The sequence below is a fragment of the Oncorhynchus clarkii genome, chromosome 23, assembly GCF_045791955.1.
Source record: "Oncorhynchus clarkii lewisi isolate Uvic-CL-2024 chromosome 23, UVic_Ocla_1.0, whole genome shotgun sequence".
Classification (NCBI taxonomy): domain Eukaryota; kingdom Metazoa; phylum Chordata; class Actinopteri; order Salmoniformes; family Salmonidae; genus Oncorhynchus; species Oncorhynchus clarkii.
In genome coordinates this window covers 58,761,376-58,786,612 of record NC_092169.1, presented here as the reverse complement: position 1 = coordinate 58,786,612, position 25,237 = coordinate 58,761,376, and the positions used below count along the sequence as shown (strand labels likewise).

The 25,237-nt window shown below is 51.3% G+C and overlaps 1 protein-coding gene across 1 annotated transcript in view; it reads right to left on the bottom strand.

The window, feature by feature from the left end:
* Positions 1 to 25,237, bottom strand: part of LOC139381327 (disintegrin and metalloproteinase domain-containing protein 12-like) — a 234,947-nt gene that overhangs the window by 42,264 nt on the left and 167,446 nt on the right. The window contains exons 12-13 of the mRNA XM_071124777.1: positions 14,970 to 15,147; positions 392 to 481 (exon numbers count right to left, since the gene is read on the bottom strand). Coding sequence (XP_070980878.1) covers positions 392 to 481; positions 14,970 to 15,147 — 268 coding nt within the window. The remainder of the gene's footprint in view (positions 1 to 391; positions 482 to 14,969; positions 15,148 to 25,237) is intronic.

The following is a 25,237-nucleotide window of genomic DNA, read 5'->3' as shown; positions in this document are numbered from 1 at the left end:
TATGATTATAGAGGATCAAACAACTAGCCTAGCTACTACATATGATTATAGATTATAAAACAACTAGCCTAGCTACTACATATGATTATAGATTATAAAACAACTAGCCTAGCTACTACATATGATTATAGAGGATCAAACAACTAGCCTAGCTACTACATATGATTATAGAGGATCAAACAACTAACCAGCCTAATCCAACTTTAAGGTATATTCCCCTATTTATACCACTATGTATTTAAGCCATGTTGTGTGTGTGTGTGTGTGTGTGTGTGTGTGTGTGTGTGTGTGTGTGTGTGTGAAACAGGACCCCTTTCCTGTGAAAATAATGATTAAAGAAGATGTGAGTTTAAATGAGGGCTGTTGGCCAACAGGTCAGTCAGTCTCCTACCAGGCAGTCATGACAGCACTGTCCGTGAGCACACACAGCATCCCCCTTCAGAGTACAGGTTGTAGAGTTACAGCACGGGTTCATACACTCCTGGAGAGAGGAGAGGAGAGGAGAGAGGGGGAGAGGGGGAGAGGGGAGAGAGAGGAGAGGAGAGAGGGGGAGAGGGGAGAGGGGAGAGAGAGAGGAGAGGTGGGGGGGAGAGAGGAGAGGTGGGGAGAGAGAGGAGAGGAGAGAGGGGGAGAGGGGAGAGAGAGGAGAGGGGAGAGGAGAGGGGGGAGAGGGGAGAGAGAGAGGAGAGGCGGGGGGAGAGAGGAGAGGTGGGGAGAGAGAGGAGAGGAGAGAGGGGGAGAGGGAAGAGGGGAGAGAGAGAGGAGAGGTGGGGGGGAGAGAGGAGAGGTGGGGAGAGAGAGGAGAGGAGAGAGGGGGAGAGGGGAGAGGGGAGAGAGAGAGGAGAGGAGAGGTGGGGGGAGAGAGGAGAGGTGGGGAGAGAGAGGAGAGGAGAGAGGGGGAGAGGGGAGAGAGAGGAGAGGAGAGAGGAGAGGGGGGAGAGGGGAGAGAGAGAGGAGAGGTGGGGAGAGAGAGGAGAGAGGGGTAGAGGGAGGAGAGGTGGGGAGAGAGAGGAGAGGAAGAAGGGGTTTACAAACCACCCAGATTAGATGTAATCTGAGAACACACATACAGCTCTAATGTTATCAGAGGGAACCCCACGCCAGGTCGTATTATATTCCTCCCCTCCTCCCTGGCAGAGGTCAGACAGTCAGGTAGAGTTACGTCCTGAAAGGATTTCTTCAACAACAGCTTCGGACAGGGAACACGGTCCCAGGTCCCCGTCGATGTAACATATCCTCTGTGGAACAGTCAAGGTATGGACATCTGGTCTACATTATGCATTATCAGAACCCATCACTCGACCAATCAGTAGATCCGGAACCCTGCACTATACCAGTCAGCAGCTCTGGAACCCTGCACTCTACCAATCAGCAGCTCTGGAACCCTGCACTCTACCAATCAGCAGCTCTGGAAACCTGCACTCTACCAATCAGCAGCTCTGGAACCCTGCACTCTACCAATCAGCAGCTCTGGAAACCTGCACTCTACCAATCAGCAGCTCTGGAACCCTGCACTCTACCAATCAGCAGCTCTGGAACCCTGCACTCTACCAATCAGCAGCTCTGAAACCCTGCACTCTACCAATCAGCAGCTCTGGAACCCTGCACTCTACCAATCAGCAGCTCTGGAACCCTGCACTCTACCAATCAGCAGCTCTGAAACCCTGCACTCTACCAATCAGCAGCTCTGGAACCCTGCATTGTACCAATCACCAGGACTTGAACCCACAACCTTGGTGTTGTTAGACCACTTCCTATCTCCACTATCTCCACTCCTCTCAGAACAGCTTGGCTCAGGGCAGTAGTGGTTTGGTTTAGCTAGGCTCAGAACAGCTTGGTTTGGTTCAGCTTGGCTCAGAACAGCTTGGTTTGGTTCAGCTTGGCTCAGGGCAGTAGTGGTTTGGTTCAGCTTGGCTCAGAACAGCTTAGTTTGGTTCAGCTTGGCTCAGAACAGCTTGGTTTGGTTCAGCTTGGCTCAGAACAGCTTGGTTTGGTTCAGCTTGGCTCAGAACAGCTTGGTTTGGTTCAGCTTGGCTCAGAACAGCTTGGCAAGGGGCAGTAGTGGTTTGGTTCCGCTTGGCTCAGAACAGCATGGTTTGGTTCAGCTTGGCTCAGAACAGCTTGGTTTGGTTCAGCTTGGCTCAGAACAGCTTGGTTTGGTTCAGCTTGGCTCAGAACAGCTTGGCAAGGGGCAGTAGTGGTTTGGTTCAGCTTGGCTCAGAACAGCTTGATTTGGTTCAGCTTGGCTCAGAACAGCTTGGTTTGGTTCAGCTTGGCTCAGGGCAGTAGAGGTTTGGTTCAGCTTGGTTCAGGGCAGTAGTGGTTTAGTTCAGCTTGGCTAAGGGCAGTAGTGGTTTAGTTCAGCTTGACTCAGGGCAGTAGTGGTTTGGTTCAGCTTGACTCAGGGCAGTAGTGGTTTGGTTCAGCTTGGCTCAGGGCAGTAGTGGTTTGGTTCAGCTTGGCTAAGGGCAGTAGTGGTTTAGTTCAGCTTGGCTCAGGGCAGTAGTGGTTTGGTTCAGCTTGGCTCAGGGCAGTAGTGGTTTGGTTCAGCTTGGCTCAGGGCAGTAGTGGTTTGGTTCAGCTTTGCTCAGGGCAGTAGTGGTTTGGTTCAGCTTGGCTAAGGGCAGTAGTGGTTTGGTTCAGCTTGGCTCAGGGCAGTAGTGGTTTGGTTCAGCTTGGCTCAGGGCAGTAGTGGTTTGGTTCAGCTTGGCTAAGGGCAGTAGTGGTTTAGTTCAGCTTGGCTAAGGGCAGTAGTGGTTTGGTTCAGCTTAGCTCAGGGCAGTAGTGGTTTGGTTCAGCTTGGCTCAGGGCAGTAGTGGTTTAGTTCAGCTTGGCTCAGGGCAGTAGTGGTTTAGTTCAGCTTGGCTAAGGGCAGTAGTGGTTTGGTTCAGCTTGGCTCAGGGCAGTAGTGGTTTGGTTCAGCTTGGCTCAGGGCAGTAGTGGTTTAGTTCAGCTTGGCTCAGAACAGCTTGGTTTGGTTCAGCTTGGCTCAGGGCAGTAGTGGTTTGGTTCAGCTTGGCTCAGGGCAGTAGTGGTTTGGTTCAGCTTGGCTCAGGGCAGTAGTGGTTTGGTTCAGCTTGGCTCAGGGCAGTAGTGGTTTGGTTCAGCTTGGCTCAGGGCAGTAGTGGTTTGGTTCAGCTTGGCTCAGGGCAGTAGTGGTTTGGTTCAGCTTGGCTAAGGGCAGTAATGGTTTGGTTCAGCTTGGCTCAGAACAGCATGGTTTGGTTCAGCTTGGCTCAGAACAGCTTGGTTTGGTTCATCTTGGCTCAGAACAGATTGGCAAGGGGCAGTAGTGGTTTGGTTCAGCTTGGCTCAGAACAGTTTGGTTTGGTTCAGCTTGGCTCAGAACAGCTTGGTTTGGTTCAGCTTGGCTCAGGGCAGTAGAGGTTTGGTTCAGCTTGGCTCAGGGCAGTAGTGGTTTAGTTCAGCTTGGCTAAGGGCAGTAGTGGTTTAGTTCAGCTTGACTCAGGGCAGTAGTGGTTTGGTTCAGCTTGACTCAGGGCAGTAGTGGTTTGGTTCAGCTTGGCTCAGGGCAGTAGTGGTTTGGTTCAGCTTGGCTAAGGGCAGTAGTGGTTTAGTTCAGCTTGGCTCAGGGCAGTAGTGGTTTGGTTCAGCTTGGCTCAGGGCAGTAGTGGTTTGGTTCAGCTTGGCTCAGGGCAGTAGTGGTTTTGTTCAGCTTGCCTCAGGGCAGTAGTGGTTTGGTTCAGCTTGGCTAAGGGCAGTAGTGGTTTGGTTCAGCTTGGCTCAGGGCAGTATTGGTTTGGTTCAGCTTGGCTCAGGGCAGTAGTGGTTTGGTTCAGCTTGGCTCAGGGCAGTAGTGGTTTAGTTCAGCTTGGCTAAGGGCAGTAGTGGTTTGGTTCAGCTTAGCTCAGGGCAGTAGTGGTTTGGTTCAGCTTGGCTCAGGGCAGTAGTGGTTTAGTTCAGCTTGGCTCAGGGCAGTAGTGGTTTAGTTCAGCTTGGCTAAGGGCAGTAGTGGTTTGGTTCAGCTTGGCTCAGGGCAGTAGTGGTTTAGTTCAGCTTGGCTCAGGGCAGTAGTGGTTTGGTTCAGCTTGGCTCAGGGCAGTAGTGGTTTGGTTCAGCTTGGCTCAGGGCAGTAATGGTTTGGGTCAGCTTGGCTCAGGGCAGCAATGGTTTGGTTCAGCTTGGCTCAGGGCAGTAGTGGTTTGGTTCAGCTTGGCTCAGGGCAGTAGTGGTTTGGTTCAGCTTGGCTAAGGGCAGTAGTGATTTAGTTCAGCTTGGCTCAGGGCAGTAGAGGTTTAGTTCAGCTTGGCTCAGGGCAGTAGAGGTTTGGTTCAGCTTGGCTAAGGGCAGTAGTGGTTTGGTTCAGCTTGGCTCAGGGCAGTAGTGGTTTGATTCAGCTTGGCTCAGGGCAGTAATGGTTTGGTTCAGCTTGGCTCAGGGCAGTAGTGGTTTGGTTCAGCTTGGCTCAGAACAGCTTGGTTTGGTTCAGCTTGGCTCAGAACAGCTTGGTTTGGTTCAGCTTGGCTCAGAACAGCTTGGCAAGGGGCAGTAGTGGTTTGGTTCAGCTTGGCTCAGAACAGCATGGTTTGGTTCAGCTTGGCTCAGAACAGCTTGGCACGGGGCAGTAGTGGTTTGGTTCAGCTTGGCTCAGAACAGCTTGGTTTGGCTCAGCTTGGCTCAGAACAGCTTGGTTTGGTTCAGCTTGGCTCAGGGCAGTAGTGGTTTGGTTCAGCTTGACTCAGAACAGCTTAGTTTGATTCAGCTTGGCTCAGAACAGCTTGGTTTGGTTCAGCTTGGCTCAGAACAGCTTGGTTTGGTTCAGCTTGGCTCAGGGCAGTAGAGGTTTGGTTCAGCTTGGCTCAGGGCAGTAGTGGTTTAGTTCAGCTTGGCTCAGGGCAGTAGTGGTTTGGTTCAGCTTGGCTCAGGGCAGTAGTGGTTTAGTTCAGCTTGGCTAAGGGCAGTAGTGGTTTAGTTCAGCTTGGCTCAGGGCAGTAGTGGTTTGGTTCAGCTTGGCTCAGGTCAGTAGTGGCTTGGTTCAGCTTGCCTCAGGGCAGTAGTGGTTTGGTTCAGCTTGGCTCAGGGCAGTAGTGGTTTGGTTCAGCTTGGCTCAGGGCAGTAGTGGTTTGGTTCAGCTTGGCTCAGGGCAGTAGTGGTTTGGTTCAGCTTGGCTCAGGGCAGTAGTGGTTTGGTTCAGCTTGGCTAAGGGCAGAAGTGGTTTAGTTCAGCTTGGCTCAGGGCAGTAGTGGTTTAGTTCAGCTTGGCTCAGGGCAGTAGTGGTTTAGTTCAGCTTGGCTCAGGGCAGTAGTGGTTTGGTTCAGCTTAGCTCAGGGCAGTAGTGGTTTGGTTCAGCTTGGCTCAGGGCAGTAGTGGTTTGGTTCAGCTTAGCTCAGGGCAGTAGTGGTTTGGTTCAGCTTGGCTAAGGGCAGTAGTGGTTTAGTTCAGCTTGGCTCAGGGCAGTAGTGGTTTGGTTCAGCTTGGCTCAGGGCAGTAGTGGTTTGGTTCAGCTTGGCTCAGGGCAGTAGTGGTTTGGTTCAGCTTGGCTCAGGGCAGTAGTGGTTTGGCTCAGCTTGGCTCAGGGCAGTAGTGGTTTGGTTCAGCTTGGCTCAGGGCAGTAATGGTTTGGTTCAGCTTGGCTCAGGGCAGTAATGGTTTGGTTCAGCTTGGCTCAGGGCAGTAGTGGTTTGGTTCAGCTTGGCTCAGGGCAGTAGTGGTTTGGTTCAGCTTGGCTCAGGGCAATAGTGGTTTAGTTCAGCTTGGCTCAGGGCAGTTGTGGTTTAGTTCAGCTTGGCTCAGGGCAGTAGTGGTTTGGTTCAGCTTGGCTCAGGGCAGTAATGGTTTGGTTCAGCTTGGCTCAGGGCAGTAGTGGTTTGATTCAGCTTGGCTCAGGGCAGTAATGGTTTGGTTCAGCTTGGCTCAGGGCAGTAGTGGTTTGGTTCAGCTTGGCTCAGAACAGCTTGGTTTGGTTCAGCTTGGCTCAGAACAGCTTGGTTTGGTTCAGCTTGGCTCAGAACAGCTTGGCAAGGGGCAGTAGTGGTTTGGTTCAGCTTGGCTCAGAACAGCATGGTTTGGTTCAGCTTGGCTCAGAACAGCTTGGCACGGGGCAGTAGTGGTTTGGTTCAGCTTGGCTCAGAACAGCTTGGTTTGGCTCAGCTTGGCTCAGAACAGCTTGGTTTGGTTCAGCTTGGCTCAGGGCAGTAGTGGTTTGGTTCAGCTTGACTCAGAACAGCTTAGTTTGATTCAGCTTGGCTCAGAACAGCTTGGTTTGGTTCAGCTTGGCTCAGAACAGCTTGGTTTGGTTCAGCTTGGCTCAGGGCAGTAGAGGTTTGGTTCAGCTTGGCTCAGGGCAGTAGTGGTTTAGTTCAGCTTGGCTCAGGGCAGTAGTGGTTTGGTTCAGCTTGGCTCAGGGCAGTAGTGGTTTAGTTCAGCTTGGCTAAGGGCAGTAGTGGTTTAGTTCAGCTTGGCTCAGGGCAGTAGTGGTTTGGTTCAGCTTGGCTCAGGGCAGTAGTGGCTTGGTTCAGCTTGCCTCAGGGCAGTAGTGGTTTGGTTCAGCTTGGCTCAGGGCAGTAGTGGTTTGGTTCAGCTTGGCTCAGGGCAGTAGTGGTTTGGTTCAGCTTGGCTCAGGGCAGTAGTGGTTTGGTTCAGCTTGGCTCAGGGCAGTAGTGGTTTGGTTCAGCTTGGCTAAGGGCAGAAGTGGTTTAGTTCAGCTTGGCTCAGGGCAGTAGTGGTTTAGTTCAGCTTGGCTCAGGGCAGTAGTGGTTTAGTTCAGCTTGGCTCAGGGCAGTAGTGGTTTGGTTCAGCTTAGCTCAGGGCAGTAGTGGTTTGGTTCAGCTTGGCTCAGGGCAGTAGTGGTTTGGTTCAGCTTAGCTCAGGGCAGTAGTGGTTTGGTTCAGCTTGGCTAAGGGCAGTAGTGGTTTAGTTCAGCTTGGCTCAGGGCAGTAGTGGTTTGGTTCAGCTTGGCTCAGGGCAGTAGTGGTTTGGTTCAGCTTGGCTCAGGGCAGTAGTGGTTTGGTTCAGCTTGGCTCAGGGCAGTAGTGGTTTGGCTCAGCTTGGCTCAGGGCAGTAGTGGTTTGGTTCAGCTTGGCTCAGGGCAGTAATGGTTTGGTTCAGCTTGGCTCAGGGCAGTAATGGTTTGGTTCAGCTTGGCTCAGGGCAGTAGTGGTTTGGTTCAGCTTGGCTCAGGGCAGTAGTGGTTTGGTTCAGCTTGGCTCAGGGCAATAGTGGTTTAGTTCAGCTTGGCTCAGGGCAGTTGTGGTTTAGTTCAGCTTGGCTCAGGGCAGTAGTGGTTTGGTTCAGCTTGGCTCAGGGCAGTAATGGTTTGGTTCAGCTTGGCTCAGGGCAGTAGTGGTTTGGTTCAGCTTGGCTAAGGGCAGTAGTGGTTTAGTTCAGCTTGGCTCAGGGCAGTAGTGGTTTGGTTCAGCTTGGCTCAGGGCAGTAGAGGTTTGGTTCAGCTTGGCTAAGGGCAGTAGTGGTTTGGTTCAACTTGGCTCAGGGCAGTAGTGGTTTGGTTCAGCTTGGCTCAGGGCAGTAATGGTTTGGTTCAGCTTGGCTCAGGGCAGTAGTGGTTTGGTTCAGCTTGGCTCAGAACAGCTTGGTTTGGTTCAGCTTGGCTCAGAACAGCTTGGTTTGGTTCAGCTTGGCTCAGAACAGCTTTGCAATGGGCAGTAGTGGTTTGGTTCAGCTTGGCTCAGAACAGCATGGTTTGGTTCAGCTTGGCTCAGAACAGCTTGGCACGGGGCAGTAGTGGTTTGGTACAGCTTGGTTTGGCTCAGCTTGGCTCAGAACAGCTTGGTTTGGTTCAGCTTGGCTCAGGGCAGTAGTGGTTTGGTTCAGCTTGACTCAGAACAGCTTGGTTTGATTCAGCTTGGCTCAGAACAGCTTGGTTTGGTTCAGCTTGGCTCAGAACAGCTTGGTTTGGTTCAGCTTGGCTCAGGGCAGTAGAGGTTTGGTTCAGCTTGGCTCAGGGCAGTAGTGGTTTAGTTCAGCTTGGCTCAGGGCAGTAGTGGTTTGGTTCAGCTTGGCTCAGGGCAGTAGTGGTTTGTTCAGCTTGGCTCAGGGCAGTAATGGTTTGGTTCAGCTTGGCTCAGGGCAGTAGTGGTTTGTTTCAGCTTGGCTCAGAACAGCTTGGTTTGGTTCAGCTTGGCTCAGAACAGCTTGGCAAGGGGCAGTAGTGGTTTGGTTCAGCTTGGCTCAGAACAGCATGGTTTGGTTCAGCTTGGCTCAGAACAGCTTGGCACGGGGCAGTAGTGGTTTGGTTCAGCTTGGCTCAGAACAGCTTGGTTTGGCTCAGCTTGGCTCAGAACAGCTTGGTTTGGTTCAGCTTGGCTCAGGGCTGTAGTGGTTTGGTTCAGCTTGACTCAGAACAGCTTGGTTTGATTCAGCTTGGCTCAGAACAGCTTGGTTTGGTTCAGCTTGGCTCAGAACAGCTTGGTTTGGTTCAGCTTGGCTCAGGGCAGTAGAGGTTTGGTTCAGCTTGGCTCAGGGCAGTAGTGGTTTAGTTCAGCTTGGCTCAGGGCAGTAGTGGTTTGGTTCAGCTTGGCTCAGGGCAGTAGTGGTTTAGTTCAGCTTGGCTAAGGGCAGTAGTGGTTTAGTTCAGCTTGGCTCAGGGCAGTAGTGGTTTGGCTCAGCTTGGCTCAGGGCAGTAGTGGCTTGGTTCAGCTTGGCTCAGGGCAGTAGTGGTTTGGTTCAGCTTGGCTCAGGGCAGTAGTGGTTTGGTTCAGCTTGGCTCAGGGCAGTAGTGGTTTAGTTCAGCTTGGCTAAGGGCAGTAGTGGTTTAGTTCAGCTTGGCTCAGGGCAGTAGTGGTTTGGTTGAGCTTGGCTAAGGGCAGTAGTGGTTTGGTTCAGCTTGGCTCAGGGCAGTAGTGGTTTGGTTCAGCTTGGCTCAGGGCAGTAATGGTTTGGTTCAGCTTGGCTCAGGGCAGTAGTGGTTTGGTTCAGCTTGGCTCAGAACAGCTTGGTTTGGTTCAGCTTGGCTCAGAACAGCTTGGTTTGGTTCAGCTTGGCTCAGAACAGCTTGGCAAGGGGCAGTAGTGGTTTGGTTCAGCTTGGCTCAGAACAGCATGGTTTGGTTCAGCTTGGCTCAGAACAGCTTGGCACGGGGCAGTAGTGGTTTGGTTCAGCTTGGCTCAGAACAGCTTGGTTTGGCTCAGCTTGGCTCAGAACAGCTTGGTTTGGTTCAGCTTGGCTCAGGGCAGTAGTGGTTTGGTTCAGATTGACTCAGAACAGCTTAGTTTTATTCAGCTTGGCTCAGAACAGCTTGGTTTGGTTCAGCTTGGCTCAGAACAGCTTGGTTTGGTTCAGCTTGGCTCAGGGCAGTAGAGGTTTGGTTCAGCTTGGCTCAGGGCAGTAGTGGTTTAGTTCAGCTTGGCTCAGGGCAGTAGTGGTTTGGTTCAGCTTGGCTCAGGGCAGTAGTGGTTTAGTTCAGCTTGGCTAAGGGCAGTAGTGGTTTAGTTCAGCTTGGCTCAGGGCAGTAGTGGTTTGGTTCAGCTTGGCTCAGGGCAGTAGTGGCTTGGTTCAGCTTGGCTCAGGGCAGTAGTGGTTTGGTTCAGCTTGGCTCAGGGCAGTAGTGGTTTGGTTCAGCTTGGCTCAGGGCAGTAGTGGTTTGGTTCAGCTTGGCTCAGGGCAGTAATGGTTTAGTTCAGCTTGGCTAAGGGCAGTAGTGGTTTGGTTCAGCTTAGCTCAGGGCAGTAGTGGTTTGGTTCAGCTTGGCTCAGGGCAGTAGTGGTTTAGTTCAGCTTGGCTCAGGGCAGTAGTGGTTTAGTTCAGCTTGGCTAAGGGCAGTAGTGGTTTGGTTCAGCTTGGCTCAGGGCAGTAGTGGTTTGGTTCAGCTTGGCTCAGGGCAATAGTGGTTTAGTTCAGCTTGGCTCAGAACAGCTTGGTTTGGTTCAGCTTGGCTCAGGGCAGTAGTGGTTTGGTTCAGCTTGGCTCAGGGCAGTAGTGGTTTGGTTCAGCTTGGCTCAGGGCAGTAGTGGTTTGGTTCAGCTTGGCTAAGGGCAGTAGTGGTTTAGTTCAGCTTTGCTCAGGGCAGTAGTGGTTTAGTTCAGCTTGGCTCAGGGCAGTAGTGGTTTAGTTCAGCTTGGCTCAGGGCAGTAGTGGTTTGGTTCAGCTTAGCTCAGGGCAGTAGTGGTTTGGTTCAGCTTGGCTCAGGGCAGTAGTGGTTTAGTTCAGCTTGGCTCAGGGCAGTAGTGGTTTGGTTCAGCTTAGCTCAGGGCAGTAGTGGTTTGTTTCAGCTTGGCTCAGAACAGCTTGGTTTGGTTCAGCTTGGCTCAGAACAGCTTGGCAAGGGGCAGTAGTGGTTTGGTTCAGCTTGGCTCAGAACAGCATGGTTTGGTTCAGCTTGGCTCAGAACAGCTTGGCACGGGGCAGTAGTGGTTTGGTTCAGCTTGGCTCAGAACAGCTTGGTTTGGCTCAGCTTGGCTCAGAACAGCTTGGTTTGGTTCAGCTTGGCTCAGGGCTGTAGTGGTTTGGTTCAGCTTGACTCAGAACAGCTTGGTTTGATTTAGCTTGGCTCAGAACAGCTTGGTTTGGTTCAGCTTGGCTCAGAACAGCTTGGTTTGGTTCAGCTTGGCTCAGGGCAGTAGAGGTTTGGTTCAGCTTGGCTCAGGGCAGTAGTGGTTTAGTTCAGCTTGGCTCAGGGCAGTAGTGGTTTGGTTCAGCTTGGCTCAGGGCAGTAGTGGTTTAGTTCAGCTTGGCTAAGGGCAGTAGTGGTTTAGTTCAGCTTGGCTCAGGGCAGTAGTGGTTTGGCTCAGCTTGGCTCAGGGCAGTAGTGGCTTGGTTCAGCTTGGCTCAGGGCAGTAGTGGTTTGGTTCAGCTTGGCTCAGGGCAGTAGTGGTTTGGTTCAGCTTGGCTCAGGGCAGTAGTGGTTTAGTTCAGCTTGGCTAAGGGCAGTAGTGGTTTAGTTCAGCTTGGCTCAGGGCAGTAGTGGTTTGGTTGAGCTTGGCTAAGGGCAGTAGTGGTTTGGTTCAGCTTGGCTCAGGGCAGTAGTGGTTTGGTTCAGCTTGGCTCAGGGCAGTAATGGTTTGGTTCAGCTTGGCTCAGGGCAGTAGTGGTTTGGTTCAGCTTGGCTCAGAACAGCTTGGTTTGGTTCAGCTTGGCTCAGAACAGCTTGGTTTGGTTCAGCTTGGCTCAGAACAGCTTGGCAAGGGGCAGTAGTGGTTTGGTTCAGCTTGGCTCAGAACAGCATGGTTTGGTTCAGCTTGGCTCAGAACAGCTTGGCACGGGGCAGTAGTGGTTTGGTTCAGCTTGGCTCAGAACAGCTTGGTTTGGCTCAGCTTGGCTCAGAACAGCTTGGTTTGGTTCAGCTTGGCTCAGGGCAGTAGTGGTTTGGTTCAGATTGACTCAGAACAGCTTAGTTTTATTCAGCTTGGCTCAGAACAGCTTGGTTTGGTTCAGCTTGGCTCAGAACAGCTTGGTTTGGTTCAGCTTGGCTCAGGGCAGTAGAGGTTTGGTTCAGCTTGGCTCAGGGCAGTAGTGGTTTAGTTCAGCTTGGCTCAGGGCAGTAGTGGTTTGGTTCAGCTTGGCTCAGGGCAGTAGTGGTTTAGTTCAGCTTGGCTAAGGGCAGTAGTGGTTTAGTTCAGCTTGGCTCAGGGCAGTAGTGGTTTGGTTCAGCTTGGCTCAGGGCAGTAGTGGCTTGGTTCAGCTTGGCTCAGGGCAGTAGTGGTTTGGTTCAGCTTGGCTCAGGGCAGTAGTGGTTTGGTTCAGCTTGGCTCAGGGCAGTAGTGGTTTAGTTCAGCTTGGCTAAGGGCAGTAGTGGTTTGGTTCAGCTTAGCTCAGGGCAGTAGTGGTTTGGTTCAGCTTGGCTCAGGGCAGTAGTGGTTTAGTTCAGCTTGGCTCAGGGCAGTAGTGGTTTAGTTCAGCTTGGCTAAGGGCAGTAGTGGTTTGGTTCAGCTTGGCTCAGGGCAGTAGTGGTTTGGTTCAGCTTGGCTCAGGGCAATAGTGGTTTAGTTCAGCTTGGCTCAGAACAGCTTGGTTTGGTTCAGCTTGGCTCAGGGCAGTAGTGGTTTGGTTCAGCTTGGCTCAGGGCAGTAGTGGTTTGGTTCAGCTTGGCTCAGGGCAGTAGTGGTTTGGTTCAGCTTGGCTAAGGGCAGTAGTGGTTTAGTTCAGCTTTGCTCAGGGCAGTAGTGGTTTAGTTCAGCTTGGCTCAGGGCAGTAGTGGTTTAGTTCAGCTTGGCTCAGGGCAGTAGTGGTTTGGTTCAGCTTAGCTCAGGGCAGTAGTGGTTTGGTTCAGCTTGGCTCAGGGCAGTAGTGGTTTAGTTCAGCTTGGCTCAGGGCAGTAGTGGTTTGGTTCAGCTTAGCTCAGGGCAGTAGTGGTTTGGTTCAGCTTGGCTAAGGGCAGTAGTGGTTTAGTTCAGCTTGGCTCAGGGCAGTAGTGGTTTGGTTCAGCTTGGCTCAGGGCAGTAGTGGTTTGGTTCAGCTTGGCTCAGGGCAGTAGTGGTTTGGTTCAGCTTGGCTCAGGGCAGTAGTGGTTTGGCTCAGCTTGGCTCAGGGCAGTAGTGGTTTGGTTCAGCTTGGCTCAGGGCAGTAATGGTTTGGTTCAGCTTGGCTCAGGGCAGTAATGGTTTGGTTCAGCTTGGCTCAGGGCAGTAGTGGTTTGGTTCAGCTTGGCTCAGGGCAGTAGTGGTTTGGTTCAGCTTGGCTCAGGGCAATAGTGGTTTAGTTCAGCTTGGCTCAGGGCAGTAGTGGTTTAGTTCAGCTTGGCTCAGGGCAGTAGTGGTTTGGTTCAGCTTGGCTCAGGGCAGTAGTGGTTTGGTTCAGCTTGGCTCAGGGCAGTAGTGGTTTGGTTCAGCTTGGCTAAGGGCAGTAGTGGTTTAGTTCAGCTTGGCTCAGGGCAGTAGTGGTTTGGTTCAGCTTGGCTCAGGGCAGTAGAGGTTTGGTTCAGCTTGGCTAAGGGCAGTAGTGGTTTGGTTCAACTTGGCTCAGGGCAGTAGTGGTTTGGTTCAGCTTGGCTCAGGGCAGTAGTGGTTTGGTTCAGCTTGGCTCAGGGCAGTAGTGGTTTGGTTCAGCTTGGCTCAGAACAGCTTGGTTTGGTTCAGCTTGGCTCAGAACAGCTTGGTTTGGTTCAGCTTGGCTCAGAACAGCTTGGCAGGGGGCAGTAGTGGTTTGGTTCAGCTTGGCTCAGAACAGCATGGTTTGGTTCAGCTTGGCTCAGAACAGCTTGGCACGGGGCAGTAGTGGTTTGGTTCAGCTTGGCTCAGAACAGCTTGGTTTGGCTCAGCTTGGCTCAGAACAGCTTGGTTTGGTTCAGCTTGGCTCAGGGCAGTAGTGGTTTGGTTCAGCTTGACTCAGAACAGCTTGGTTTGATTCAGCTTGGCTCAGAACAGCTTGGTTTGGTTCAGCTTGGCTCAGAACAGCTTGGTTTGGTTCAGCTTGGCTCAGGGCAGTAGAGGTTTGGTTCAGCTTGGCTCAGGGCAGTAGTGGTTTAGTTCAGCTTGGCTCAGGGCAGTAGTGGTTTGGTTCAGCTTGGCTCAGGGCAGTAGTGGTTTGGTTCAGCTTGGCTCAGGGCAGTAATGGTTTGGTTCAGCTTGGCTCAGGGCAGTAGTGGTTTGGTTCAGCTTGGCTCAGAACAGCTTGGTTTGGTTCAGCTTGGCTCAGAACAGCTTGGCAAGGGGCAGTAGTGGTTTGGTTCAGCTTGGCTCAGAACAGCATGGTTTGGTTCAGCTTGGCTCAGAACAGCTTGGCACGGGGCAGTAGTGGTTTGGTTCAGCTTGGCTCAGAACAGCTTGGTTTGGCTCAGCTTGGCTCAGAACAGCTTGGTTTGGTTCAGCTTGGCTCAGGGCAGTAGTGGTTTGGTTCAGCTTGACTCAGAACAGCTTGGTTTGATTCAGCTTGGCTCAGAACAGCTTGGTTTGGTTCAGCTTGGCTCAGAACAGCTTGGTTTGGTTCAGCTTGGCTCAGGGCAGTAGAGGTTTGGTTCAGCTTGGCTCAGGGCAGTAGTGGTTTAGTTCAGCTTGGCTCAGGGCAGTAGTGGTTTGGTTCAGCTTGGCTCAGGGCAGTAGTGGTTTGGTTCAGCTTGGCTCAGGGCAGTAATGGTTTGGTTCAGCTTGGCTCAGGGCAGTAGTGGTTTGGTTCAGCTTGGCTCAGAACAGCTTGGTTTGGTTCAGCTTGGCTCAGAACAGCTTGGCAAGGGGCAGTAGTGGTTTGGTTCAGCTTGGCTCAGAACAGCATGGTTTGGTTCAGCTTGGCTCAGAACAGCTTGGCACGGGGCAGTAGTGGTTTGGTTCAGCTTGGCTCAGAACAGCTTGGTTTGGCTCAGCTTGGCTCAGAACAGCTTGGTTTGGTTCAGCTTGGCTCAGGGCAGTAGTGGTTTGGTTCAGCTTGACTCAGAACAGCTTGGTTTGATTCAGCTTGGCTCAGAACAGCTTGGTTTGGTTCAGCTTGGCTCAGAACAGCTTGGTTTGGTTCAGCTTGGCTCAGGGCAGTAGAGGTTTGGTTCAGCTTGGCTCAGGGCAGTAGTGGTTTAGTTCAGCTTGGCTCAGGGCAGTAGTGGTTTGGTTCAGCTTGGCTCAGGGCAGTAGTGGTTTAGTTCAGCTTGGATAAGGGCAGTAGTGGTTTAGTTCAGCTTGGCTCAGGGCAGTAGTGGTTTGGCTCAGCTTGGCTCAGGGCAGTAGTGGCTTGGTTCAGCTTGGCTCAGGGCAGTAGTGGTTTGGTTCAGCTTGGCTCAGGGCAGTAGTGGTTTGGTTCAGCTTGGCTCAGGGCAGTAGTGGTTTAGTTCAGCTTGGCTAAGGGCAGTAGTGGTTTAGTTCAGCTTGGCTCAGGGCAGTAGTGGTTTGGTTGAGCTTGGCTAAGGGCAGTAGTGGTTTGGTTCAGCTTGGCTCAGGGCAGTAGTGGTTTGGTTCAGCTTGGCTCAGGGCAGTAGTGGTTAAGTTCAGCTTGGCTCAGGGCAGTAGTGGTTTGGTTCAGCTTGGCTCAGGGCAGTAGTGGTTTAGTTCAGCTTGGCTCAGGGCAGTAGTGTTAATACAGTGTTAACGTGTCCCATTGCATCCCTACCATGACAAAACAGGACAACTTCCTACCTCCAGTTCTCCACAGTCACACTCCTCTCCTTCCTCCACGTATCCGTTGCCACACTTCTGTCCCCCGTAGAGAACCTTGACCTCAGGCATGTTGAACAGACACATCCCAACGCCCTTCTCCAGACTGGCAGACAGATCCTTTATACTACAGGAGCTGAATACTGTAGGGAACGGGTACCTGGAGAGGAGAGAGAGAGAGGAGAACTACTGAATACTGTAGGGAACAGGTACCTGGAGAGGAGAGAGAGAGAGAGAGAGAGAGGAGAACTACTGAATACTGTTGGGAATGGGTACCTGGAGAGGAGAGAGAGAGGAGAACTACTGAATACTGTAGGGAACAGGTACCTGGAGAGGAGAGAGAGAGAGAGGAGAACTACTGAATACTGTAGGGAACGGGTACCTGGAGAGGAGAGAGAGAGAGGAGAACTACTGAATACTGTAGGGAACAGGTACCTGGAGAGGAGAGAGAGAGAGAGGAGAACTACTGAATACTGTAGGGAACAGGTACCTGGAGAGGAGAGAGAGAGAGAGAGGAGAACTACTGAATACTGTAGGGAACAGGTACCTGGAGAGGAGAGAGAGAGAGGAGAACTACTGAATACTGTAGGGAACAGGTACCTGGAGAGGAGAGAGAGAGAGAGAGGAGAACTACTGAATACTGTAGGGGACAGGTACCTGGAGAGGAGAGAGAGAGAGGAGAACTACTGAATACTGTAGGGAACGGGTACCTGGAGAGGAGAGAGAGAGGAGAACTACTGAATACTTTAGGGAACAGGTACCTGGAGAGGAGAGAGGCAGAGGAGAACTACTGAATACTGTAGGGAACAGGTACCTGGAGAGGAGAGAGAGAGAGGAGAACTACTGAATACTGTAGGGAACAGGTACCTGGAGAGGAGAGAGAGAGGAGAACTACTGAATACTGTAGGGAACGAGTACCTGGAGAGGAGAGAGAGAGGAGAACTACTGAATACTTTAGGGAACAGGTACCTGGAGAGGAGAGAGACAGAGGATAACTACTGAATACTGTAGGGAACAGGTACCTGGAGAGGAGAGAGAGAGAGGAGAACTACTGAATACTGTAGGGAACAGGTACCTGGAGAGGAGAGAGAGAGAGGAGAACTACTGAATACTGTAGGGAACGGGTACCTGGAGAGGAGAGAGAGAGGAGAACTACTGAATACTTTAGGGAACATGTACCTGGAGAGGAGAGAGAGAGAGATAGGAGAACTACTGAATACTGTAGGGAACATGTACCTGAAGAGGAGAGAGAGAGAGAGAGGAGAACTACTGAATACTGTAGGGAACAGGTACCTGGAGAGGAGAGAGAGAGAAGAGAACTACTGAATACTGTAGGAAACAGGTACCTGGAGAGGAGAGAGAGAGAGGAGAACTACTGAATATTGTAGGGAACAGGTACCTGGAGAGGAGAGAGAGGAGAACCACTGAATACTGTAGGGAACAGGTACATGGAGAGGAGAGAGAGAGGAGAACTACTGAATACTGTAGGGAACAGGTACCTGGAGAACAGAGAGAGAGAGGAGAACTACTGAATACTGTAGGGAACAGGTACCTGGAGAGGAGAGAGAGAGAGAGAGGAGAACTACTGAATACTGTAGGAAACGGGTACCTGGAGAGGAGAGAGAGGAGAGAGAGAGAGAGAGAGAGAGAGGAGAACTACTGAATACTGTAGGGAACAGGTACCTGGAGAGGAGAGAGAGAGAGGAGAACTACTGAATACTGTAGGGAACAGGTACCTGGAGAGTAGAGATAGGAGAACTACTGAATACTGAAGGGAACAGGTACCTGGAGAGGAGAGAGAGGAGAGAGAGAGAGGAGAACTATTGAATACTGTAGGGAACAGGTACCTGGAGAGGAGAGAGAGAGAGGAGAACTACTGAATACTGTAGGGAACAGGTACCTGGAGAGGAGAGAGAGAGAGGAGAACTACTGAATACTGTAGGGAACGGGTACCTGGAGAGGAGAGAGAGAGGAGAACTACTGAATTCTTTAGGGAACAGGTACCTGGAGAGGAGAGAGAGAGGAGAACTACTGAATACTGTAGGGAACGAGTACCTGGAGAGGAGAGAGAGAGGAGAACTACTGAATACTTTAGGGAACAGGTACATGGAGAGGAGAGAGAGAGATAGGAGAACTACTGAATACTGTAGGGAACAGGTACCTGGAGAGGAGAGAGAGAGAGGAGAACTACTGAATACTGTAGGGAACAGGTACCTGGAGAGGAGAGAGAGAGATGAGAACTACTGAATACTGTAGGGAACAGGTACCTGGAGAGGAGAGAGAGAGAGGAGAACTACTGAATACTGTAGGGAACAGGTACCTGGAGAGAAGAGAGAGAGAGAGAGGAGAACTACTGAATACTGTAGGGAACAGGTACCTGGAGAGGAGAGAGAGAGAGAGAGAGAGAGAGAGAGAGAGAGAGAGAGAGGATAACTACTGAATACTGTAGGGAACAGGTACCTGGAGAGGAGAGAGAGAGGAGAACTACTGAATACTGTAGGGAACAGGTACCTGGAGAGGAGAGAGAGAGGAGAACTACTGAATACTTTAGGGAACAGGTACCTGGAGAGGAGAGAGAGAGAGGAGAACTACTGAATACTGTAGGGAACAGGTACCTGGAGAGGAGAGAGAGAGAGGAGAACTACTGAATACTGTAGGGAACAGGTACCTGGAGAGGAGAGAGAGAGAGAGAGAGGAGAACTACTTAATACTGTAGGGAACAGGTACCTGGAGAGGAGAGAGAGAGAGAGAGAGAGAGGAGAACTACTGAATACTGTAGGGAACGAGTACCTGGAGAGGAGAGAGAGAGGAGAACTACTGAATACTTTAGGGAACAGGTACATGGAGAGGAGAGAGAGAGATAGGAGAACTACTGAATACTGTAGGGAACAGGTACCTGGAGAGGAGAGAGAGAGAGGAGAACTACTGAATACTGTAGGGAACAGGTACCTGGAGAGGAGAGAGAGAGAGGAGAACTACTGAATACTGTAGGGAACAGGTACCTGGAGAGGAGAGAGAGAGAGGAGAACTACTGAATACTGTAGGGAACAGGTACCTGGAGAGAAGAGAGAGAGAGAGAGGAGAACTAATGAATACGGTAGGGAACAGGTACCTGGAGAGGAGAGAGAGAGAGAGAGAGAGAGAGAGAGAGAGAGAGGATAACTACTGAATACTGTAGGGAACAGGTACCTGGAGAGGAGAGAGAGAGGAGAACTACTGAATACTGTAGGGAACAGGTACCTGGAGAGGAGAGAGAGAGGAGAACTACTGAATACTTTAGGGAACGGGTACCTGGAGAGGAGAGAGAGAGAGAGAGAGGAGAACTACTTAATACTGTAGGGAACAGGTACCTGGAGAGGAGAGAGAGAGAGAGAGGATAACTACTGAATACTGTAGGGAACAGGTACCTGGAGAGGAGAGAGAGAGAGGAGAACTACTGAATACTGTAGGGAACAGGTACCTGGAGAGTAGAGATAGGAGAACTACTGAATACTGAAGGGAACAGGTACCTGGAGAGGAGAGAGAGAGAGAGAGAGGAGAACTACTTAATACTGTAGGGAACAGGTACCTGGAGAGGAGAGAGAGAGAGCGAGAGAGGAGAACTACTGAATACTGTAGGGAACAGGTACCTGGAGAGGAGAGAGAGAGAGGAGAACTACTGAATACTGTAGGGAACGGGTACCTGGAGAGGAGAGAGAGAGGAGAACTACTGAATTCTTTAGGGAACAGGTACCTGGAGAGGAGAGAGAGAGAGGAGAACTACTTAATACTGTAGGGAACAGGTACCTGGAGAGGAGAGAGAGAGATAGGAGAACTACTGAATACTGTAGGGAACAGGTACCTGGAGAGGAGAGAGAGAGAGGAGAACTACTGAATACTGTATGGAACAGGTACCTGGAGAGGAGAGAGAGAGAGGAGAACTACTGAATACTGTAGGGAACAGGTACCTGGAGAGGAGAGAGAGACAGAGGAGAACTACTGAATACTGTAGGGAACGGGTACCTGGAGAGGAGAGAGAGGAGAGAGAGAGAGAGAGGAGAACTCCTGAATACTGTAGGGAACAGGTACCTGGAGAGGAGAGGGAGAGGAGAACTACTGAATACTGTAGGGAACAGGTACCTGGAGAGGAGAGAGAGAGGAGAACTACTGAATACTTTAGGGAACGGGTACCTGGAGAGGAGAGAGAGAGAGAGAGAGAGGAGAACTACTTAATACTGTAGGGAACAGGTACCTGGAGAGGAGAGAGAGAGAGAGAGAGAGGATAACTACTGAATACTGTAGGGAACAGGTACCTGGAGAGGAGAGAGAGAGAGGAGAACTACTGAATACTGTAGGGAACGGGTACCTGGAGAGGAGAGAGAGAGGAGAACTACTGAATTCTTTAGGGAACAGGTACCTGGAGAGGAGAGAGAGAGAGGAGAACTACTGAATACTGTAGGGAACAGGTACCTGGAGAGGAGAGAGAGAGATAGGAGAACTACTGAATACTGTAGGGAACAGGTACCTGGAGAGGAGAGAGAGAGAGGAGAACTACTGAATACTGTATGGAACAGGTACCTGGAGAGGAGAGAGAGAGAGGAGAACTACTGAATACTGTAGGGAACAGGTACCTGGAGAGGAGAGAGAGACAGAGGAGAACTACTGAATACTGTAGGGAACGGGTACCTGGAGAGGAGAGAGAGGAGAGAGAGAGAGAGAGGAGAACTCCTGAATACTGTAGGGAACAGGTACCTGGAGAGGAGAGGGAGAGGAGAACTACTGAATACTGTAGGGAACAGGTACCTGGAGAGGAGAGAGAGAGGAGAACTACTGAATACTTTAGGGAACGGGTACCTGGAGAGGAGAGAGAAAGAGAGAGAGGAGAACTACTTAATACTGTAGGGAACAGGTACCTGGAGAGGAGAGAGAGAGAGAGAGAGAGGAGAACTACTGAATACTGTAGGGAACAGGTACCTGGAGAGGAGAGAGAGAGAGGAGAACTACTGAATACTGTGTGAGTGTGTGTTTGTCCTGGACTCTGTCTGACAAAACCTTTCTTCCAGACCTCATACAGCTTAATGCAGCAATGCTCTGGTAATAGACTGTACTGCTGGATGGCCATGTAGTGTACGTGATGGAGGGTGTGTGTGTGAGGAGAGAGAATGTGTGTGTGTGTGTGTGCCTGTTGGTGTGAGTGTGTGACTGTTCATACAAAGTATAACTCTTCCCTCTCCTCTATCTCCTCTATCTCCTCTATCCCCTCTATCGCCTCTATCCCCTCTATCCCCTCTCCTCTATCTTCTCCCTCCTTCCCATCTATCCCTTCCCCTCTATCTCCTCTATCCCCTCCCCTCTACCCCCTCCCTCTATCCCCTCTATCCCTCCACCCCCTCCCTCTATCCCTATATCCCCTCTACCCCCTCCCTCTATCCCCTCTATCCCTCTATCCCCTCTATCCCTCTATCTACCCCCTCCCTCTATACCCTCTATCCCCTCTATCCCCTCTATCCTTCTTCCCCCTCCCCCTATCCCCTCTATCCCTCTATCCCTCTATCCTCCTATATCCCCTTTATCCCTATATCCCCTCTATCCCCTCTATCCTTCTACCCCCTCCCTCTATCCCCTCTATCCCTCTACCCCCTCCCTTTATCCCTCTATCCCCTCTATCCCTCTATCCCCTCTATCCCTCTATCCCTCTATCCCCTCTACCCCCTCCCTCTATCCCTCTATCCCTCTATCCCCTCTATCCCTCTATCCCCTCTATCCCTCTATCCCCTCTATCCCTCTACCCCCTCCCTCTATCCCTCTATCCCTCTATCCCCTCTATCCCCTCTATCCCTCTATCCCCTCTATCCCTCTATCCCCTCTATCCCTCTATCTACCCCCTCCCTCTATCCCCTCTATCCCTCTACCCCCTCCCTCTATCCCTCTATCCCTCTATCCCCTCTATCCCCTCTACCCCTCTATCCCCTCTATCCCTCTATCCCCTCTATCCCTCTATCCCTCTATCCCCTCTACCCCTCTATCCCCTCTATCCCTCTATCCCCTCTATCCCTCTATCCCTCTATCCCATTCCCAATGCATGTAGTTCAGACCTTTTTACAAATCACTGAAACAAACACAGAGACTCAACAAGGGAGAGAGACATCAACCCACAGTCACAGACTCGGTCTGTGCAGAAACTGGCCACATCAACTGAGCCACACAGTCTGTCTGAGCTGGGTGCACGTGGACTCGGGAATATGTTCCAAGCCTCAACCATAATGGTTGGAATGATCTCTGTGTGTGTGTGTGTGTGTGTGTGTGTGTGTGTGTGTGTGTGTGTGTGTGTGTGTGTGTGTGTGTGTGTGTTTTTGTGTTTGTGTGTGTGTGTGTGTGTGTTTTAGACCAACAAGCTCCTGTGACCATAAGGCAGCGGTGAAAACTCCCATGATTCTCTCTGAAGTCCAGCGAATGCAGGACACCGAGGTGTTTCTGTGGAGGACATGTGGGTTAGAAGAAGAGGAGGGACGTGTCCAGGACGGCAGGGTGCATTATGGGATCCAGGCGAGGCGTTGCAGTTACTCTTTCATTTCTGTCCAGAGATTTTGATGAAACGTTAAAATGAAAAGACCCTTTGTTGCTTTGAGAATGATAGCAGCAAAACGAGCCTTCCCCTGCATCTCTTCTCCTCTCCTCTCCTCTCTTCTCTTCTCCTCTCTTCTCCCCTGCATCTCTTCTCCTCTTTTCTCCCCTCCTCTCTTCTCCCCTGCATCTCTTCTCTTCTCTTCTCTTCTCCTCTCTTCTCCCCTGCATCTCTTCTCCTCTCTTCTCCCCTCCTCTCTTCTCCTCTCTTCTCCCCTGCTCTCTTCTCCCCTGCTCTCTTCTCCTCTCTTCTCATCTCTTCTCCCCTGATTCTCTTCTCCTCTCTTCTCCCCTGCATCTCTTCTCCTCTCTTCTCCCCTCCTTTCTTCTACCCTCCTCTCTTCTCCCCTGCTCTCTTCTCCCCTGCTCTCTTCTCCTCTCTTCTCCCCTGCTCTCTTCTCCCCTGCTCTCTTCTCCCCTGCTCTCTTCTCCTCTCTTCTCTTCTCCTCTCTTCTCCCCTACATCTCTTCTCCTCTCTTCTCCCCTCCTCTCTTCTCCCCTGCTCTCTTCTCCCCTGCTCTCTTCTCCTCTCTTCTCCTCTCTTCTCTTCTCCTCTCTTCTCCCCTACATCTCTTCTCCTCTCTTCTCCCCTCCTCTTTTCTCCCCTGCTCTCTTCTCCCCTGCTCTCTTCTCATCTCTTCTCCTCTCTTCTCCCCTCCTCTCTTCTCCCCTCCTCTCTTCTCCCCTACTCTGTTCTCCCCTGCTCTCTTCTCCCCTGCTCTCTTCTCCTCTCTTCTCTTCTCCTCTCTTCTCCCCTACATCTCTTCTCCTCTCTTCTCCTCTCCTCTCTTCTCCCCTGCATCTCTTCTCCTCTCCTCTCCTCTCTTCTCTTCTCCTCTCTTCTCCCCTGCATCTCTTCTCCTCTTTTCTCCCCTCCTCTCTTCTCCCCTGCATCTCTTCTCTTCTCTTCTCCTCTCTTCTCCCCTGCATCTCTTCTCCTCTCTTCTCCCCTCCTCTCTTCTCCTCTCTTCTCCCCTCCTCTCTTCTCCCCTGCTCTCTTCTCCCCTGCTCTCTTCTCCTCTCTTCTCATCTCTTCTCCCCTGATTCTCTTCTCCTCTCTTCTCCCCTGCATCTCTTCTCCTCTCCTCTCCTCTCTTCTCTTCTCCTCTCTTCTCCCCTGCATCTCTTCTCCTCTCTTCTCCCCTCCTCTCTTCTCCCCTGCATCTCTTCTCTTCTCCTCTCTTCTCCCCTGCATCTATTCTCCTCTCTTCTCCCCTCCTCTCTTCTCCTCTCTTCTCCCCTCCTCTCTTCTCCCCTGCTCTCTTCTCCCCTGCTCTCTTCTCCTCTCTTCTCATCTCTTCTCCCCTGATTCTCTTCTCCTCTCTTCTCCCCTGCATCTCTTCTCCTCTCTTCTCCCCTGATTCTCTTCTCCTCTCTTCTCCCCTACATCTCTTCTCCTCTCTTCTCCCCTCCTCTCTTCTCCCCTGCTCTCTTCTCCCCTGCTCTCTTCTACTCTCTTCTCATCTCTTCTCCCCTCCTCTCCCCTCCTCTCTTCTCCCCTGCATCTCTTCTCCTCTCTTCTCCTCTCTTCTCCCCTCCTCTCCCCTCCTCTCTTCTCCCCTGCATCTCTTCTCCTCTCTTCTCCTCTCTTCTCCCCTGGATCTCTTCTCCTCTCTTCTCCCCTCCTCTCTTCTCCTCTCCTCTCTTCTCCCCTCCTCTCTTCTCTTCTCCTCTCTTATCCCCTGCATCTCTTCTCCTCTCTTCTCCTCTCTTTTCCCCTCCTCTCTTCGCCTCTCTTCTCCCCTGCATCTCTTCTCCTCTCTTCTCCCCTCCTCTCTTCTCCTCTCCTCTCCCCTCCTCTCTTCTCCCCTGCTCTCTTCTCCCCTGCTCTCTTCTCCTCTCTTTCCCCCTCCTCTCTTCTCCTCTCTTCTCCCCTGCATCTCTTCTCCTCTCTTCTCCCCTCCTCTCTTCTCCTCTCCTCTCTTCTCTTCTCCCTTCCTCTCTTCTCTTCTCCTCTCTTATCCCATGCATCTCCTCTCCTCTCCTCTCCTCTCCTCTCATCTCCTCTCCTCTCCTCTCCTCTCCTCTCTTCTCCTCTCCTCTCTTCTCCCCTCCTCTCTTCTCCCCTGCATCTCTTCTCCTCTCTTCTCCCATCCTCTCTTCTCCTCTCTTCTCCTCTCTTCTCCCCTCCTCTCCCATCCTCTCTTCTCCCCTGCATCTCTTCTCCTCTCTTCTCCCCTGCATCTCCTCTCCTCTCTTCTCCCCTCCTCTCTTCTCTTCTCCTCTCTTATCCCCTGCATCTCTTCTCCTCTCTTCTCCTCTCTTCTATTCTCCTCTCTTTTCCCCTCCTCTCTTCTCCTCTCTTCTCCCTTGCATCTCTTCTCCTCTCTTCTCCCCTCCTCTCTTCTCCTCTCTTCTCCCCTGCATCTCTTCTCCTCTCCTCTCTTCTCCCCTCCTCTCTTCTCCCCTGCATCTCTTCTTCTCTCTTCTCCTCTCTTCTCCTCTCTTCTCCCCTGCATCTCTTCTCCTCTCATCTCTTCTCCCCTCCTCTCTTTTCTCCTCTCTTCTCCCCTGCATCTCTTCTCCTCTCTTCTCCCATCCTCTCTTCTCCTCTCTTCTCCTCTCTTCTCCCCTCCTCTCCACTCCTCTCTTCTCCCCTGCATCTCTTCTCCTCTCTTCTCCTCTCTTCTCCCCTCCTCTCTTCTCCTCTACTCTCTTCTCTTCTCCCCTCTCTTCTCTTCTCCTCTCTTATCCCATGCATCTCTTCTCCTCTCCTCTCCTCTCCTCTCCTCTCTTCTCTTCTCTTCTCTTCTCCTTTGGGGCGTTTAAAGTAACAGATGTTCTGAGACAGAAAAATGCTTGTCATTGACCAGTAAATGACATCTCCACGACTCACTTCGAAATGCCTTTTTGTTGTTGTTCAGGTGTATAGATCTGATCTATAAATATGCAATGAGGATCTTTTGACGTGATCTCACTCTAAAGGCTGCCTTTGATGATTCTCTTTGAGTGTGTGTGTGTGTGTGTGTGTGTGTGTGTGTGTGTGTGTGTGTGTGTGTGTGTGTGTGTGTGTGTGTGTGTGTGTGTGTGCGTGCGTGCGTGCGTGCGTGCGTGTGTGTGTGTGTATGTGTGTGTGTGTGTGTATGTGTGTGTGCTGTTGCTCCTACTACCCCACGCTGTGTCTGACCACCAGCCCTGCGTTCTAACATCAATATTATAATGTGACCTGAAGGGAAGGAGGAGACAACACAGTGCAGCAGTTTACACTGTGCAGATCAAAAGATCAGAGACACTAACTGAATACTAATACTGTAGTGATGGAAGGTAGAGAGACTTAATACTAATATTTAAGTGATGGAAGGTAGAGAGACTAAATACTAATACTGTAGTGATGGAAGGTAAAGAGAACAGAGAGACTGAATACTAATACTGTAGTGATGGAAGGTAGAGAGAACAGAGAGACTGAATACTAATACTGTAGTGATGGAAGGTAGAGAGACTGAATACTAATACTGTAGTGATGGAAGGTAGAGAGAACAGAGAGACTGAATACTAATACTGTAGTGATGGAAGGTAGAGAGACTGAATACTAATACTGTAGTGATGGAAGGTAGAGAGAACAGAGAGACTGAATACTAATACTGTAGTGATTGAAGGTAGAGAGACTGAATACTAATACTGTAGTGATGGAAGGTAGAGAGAACAGA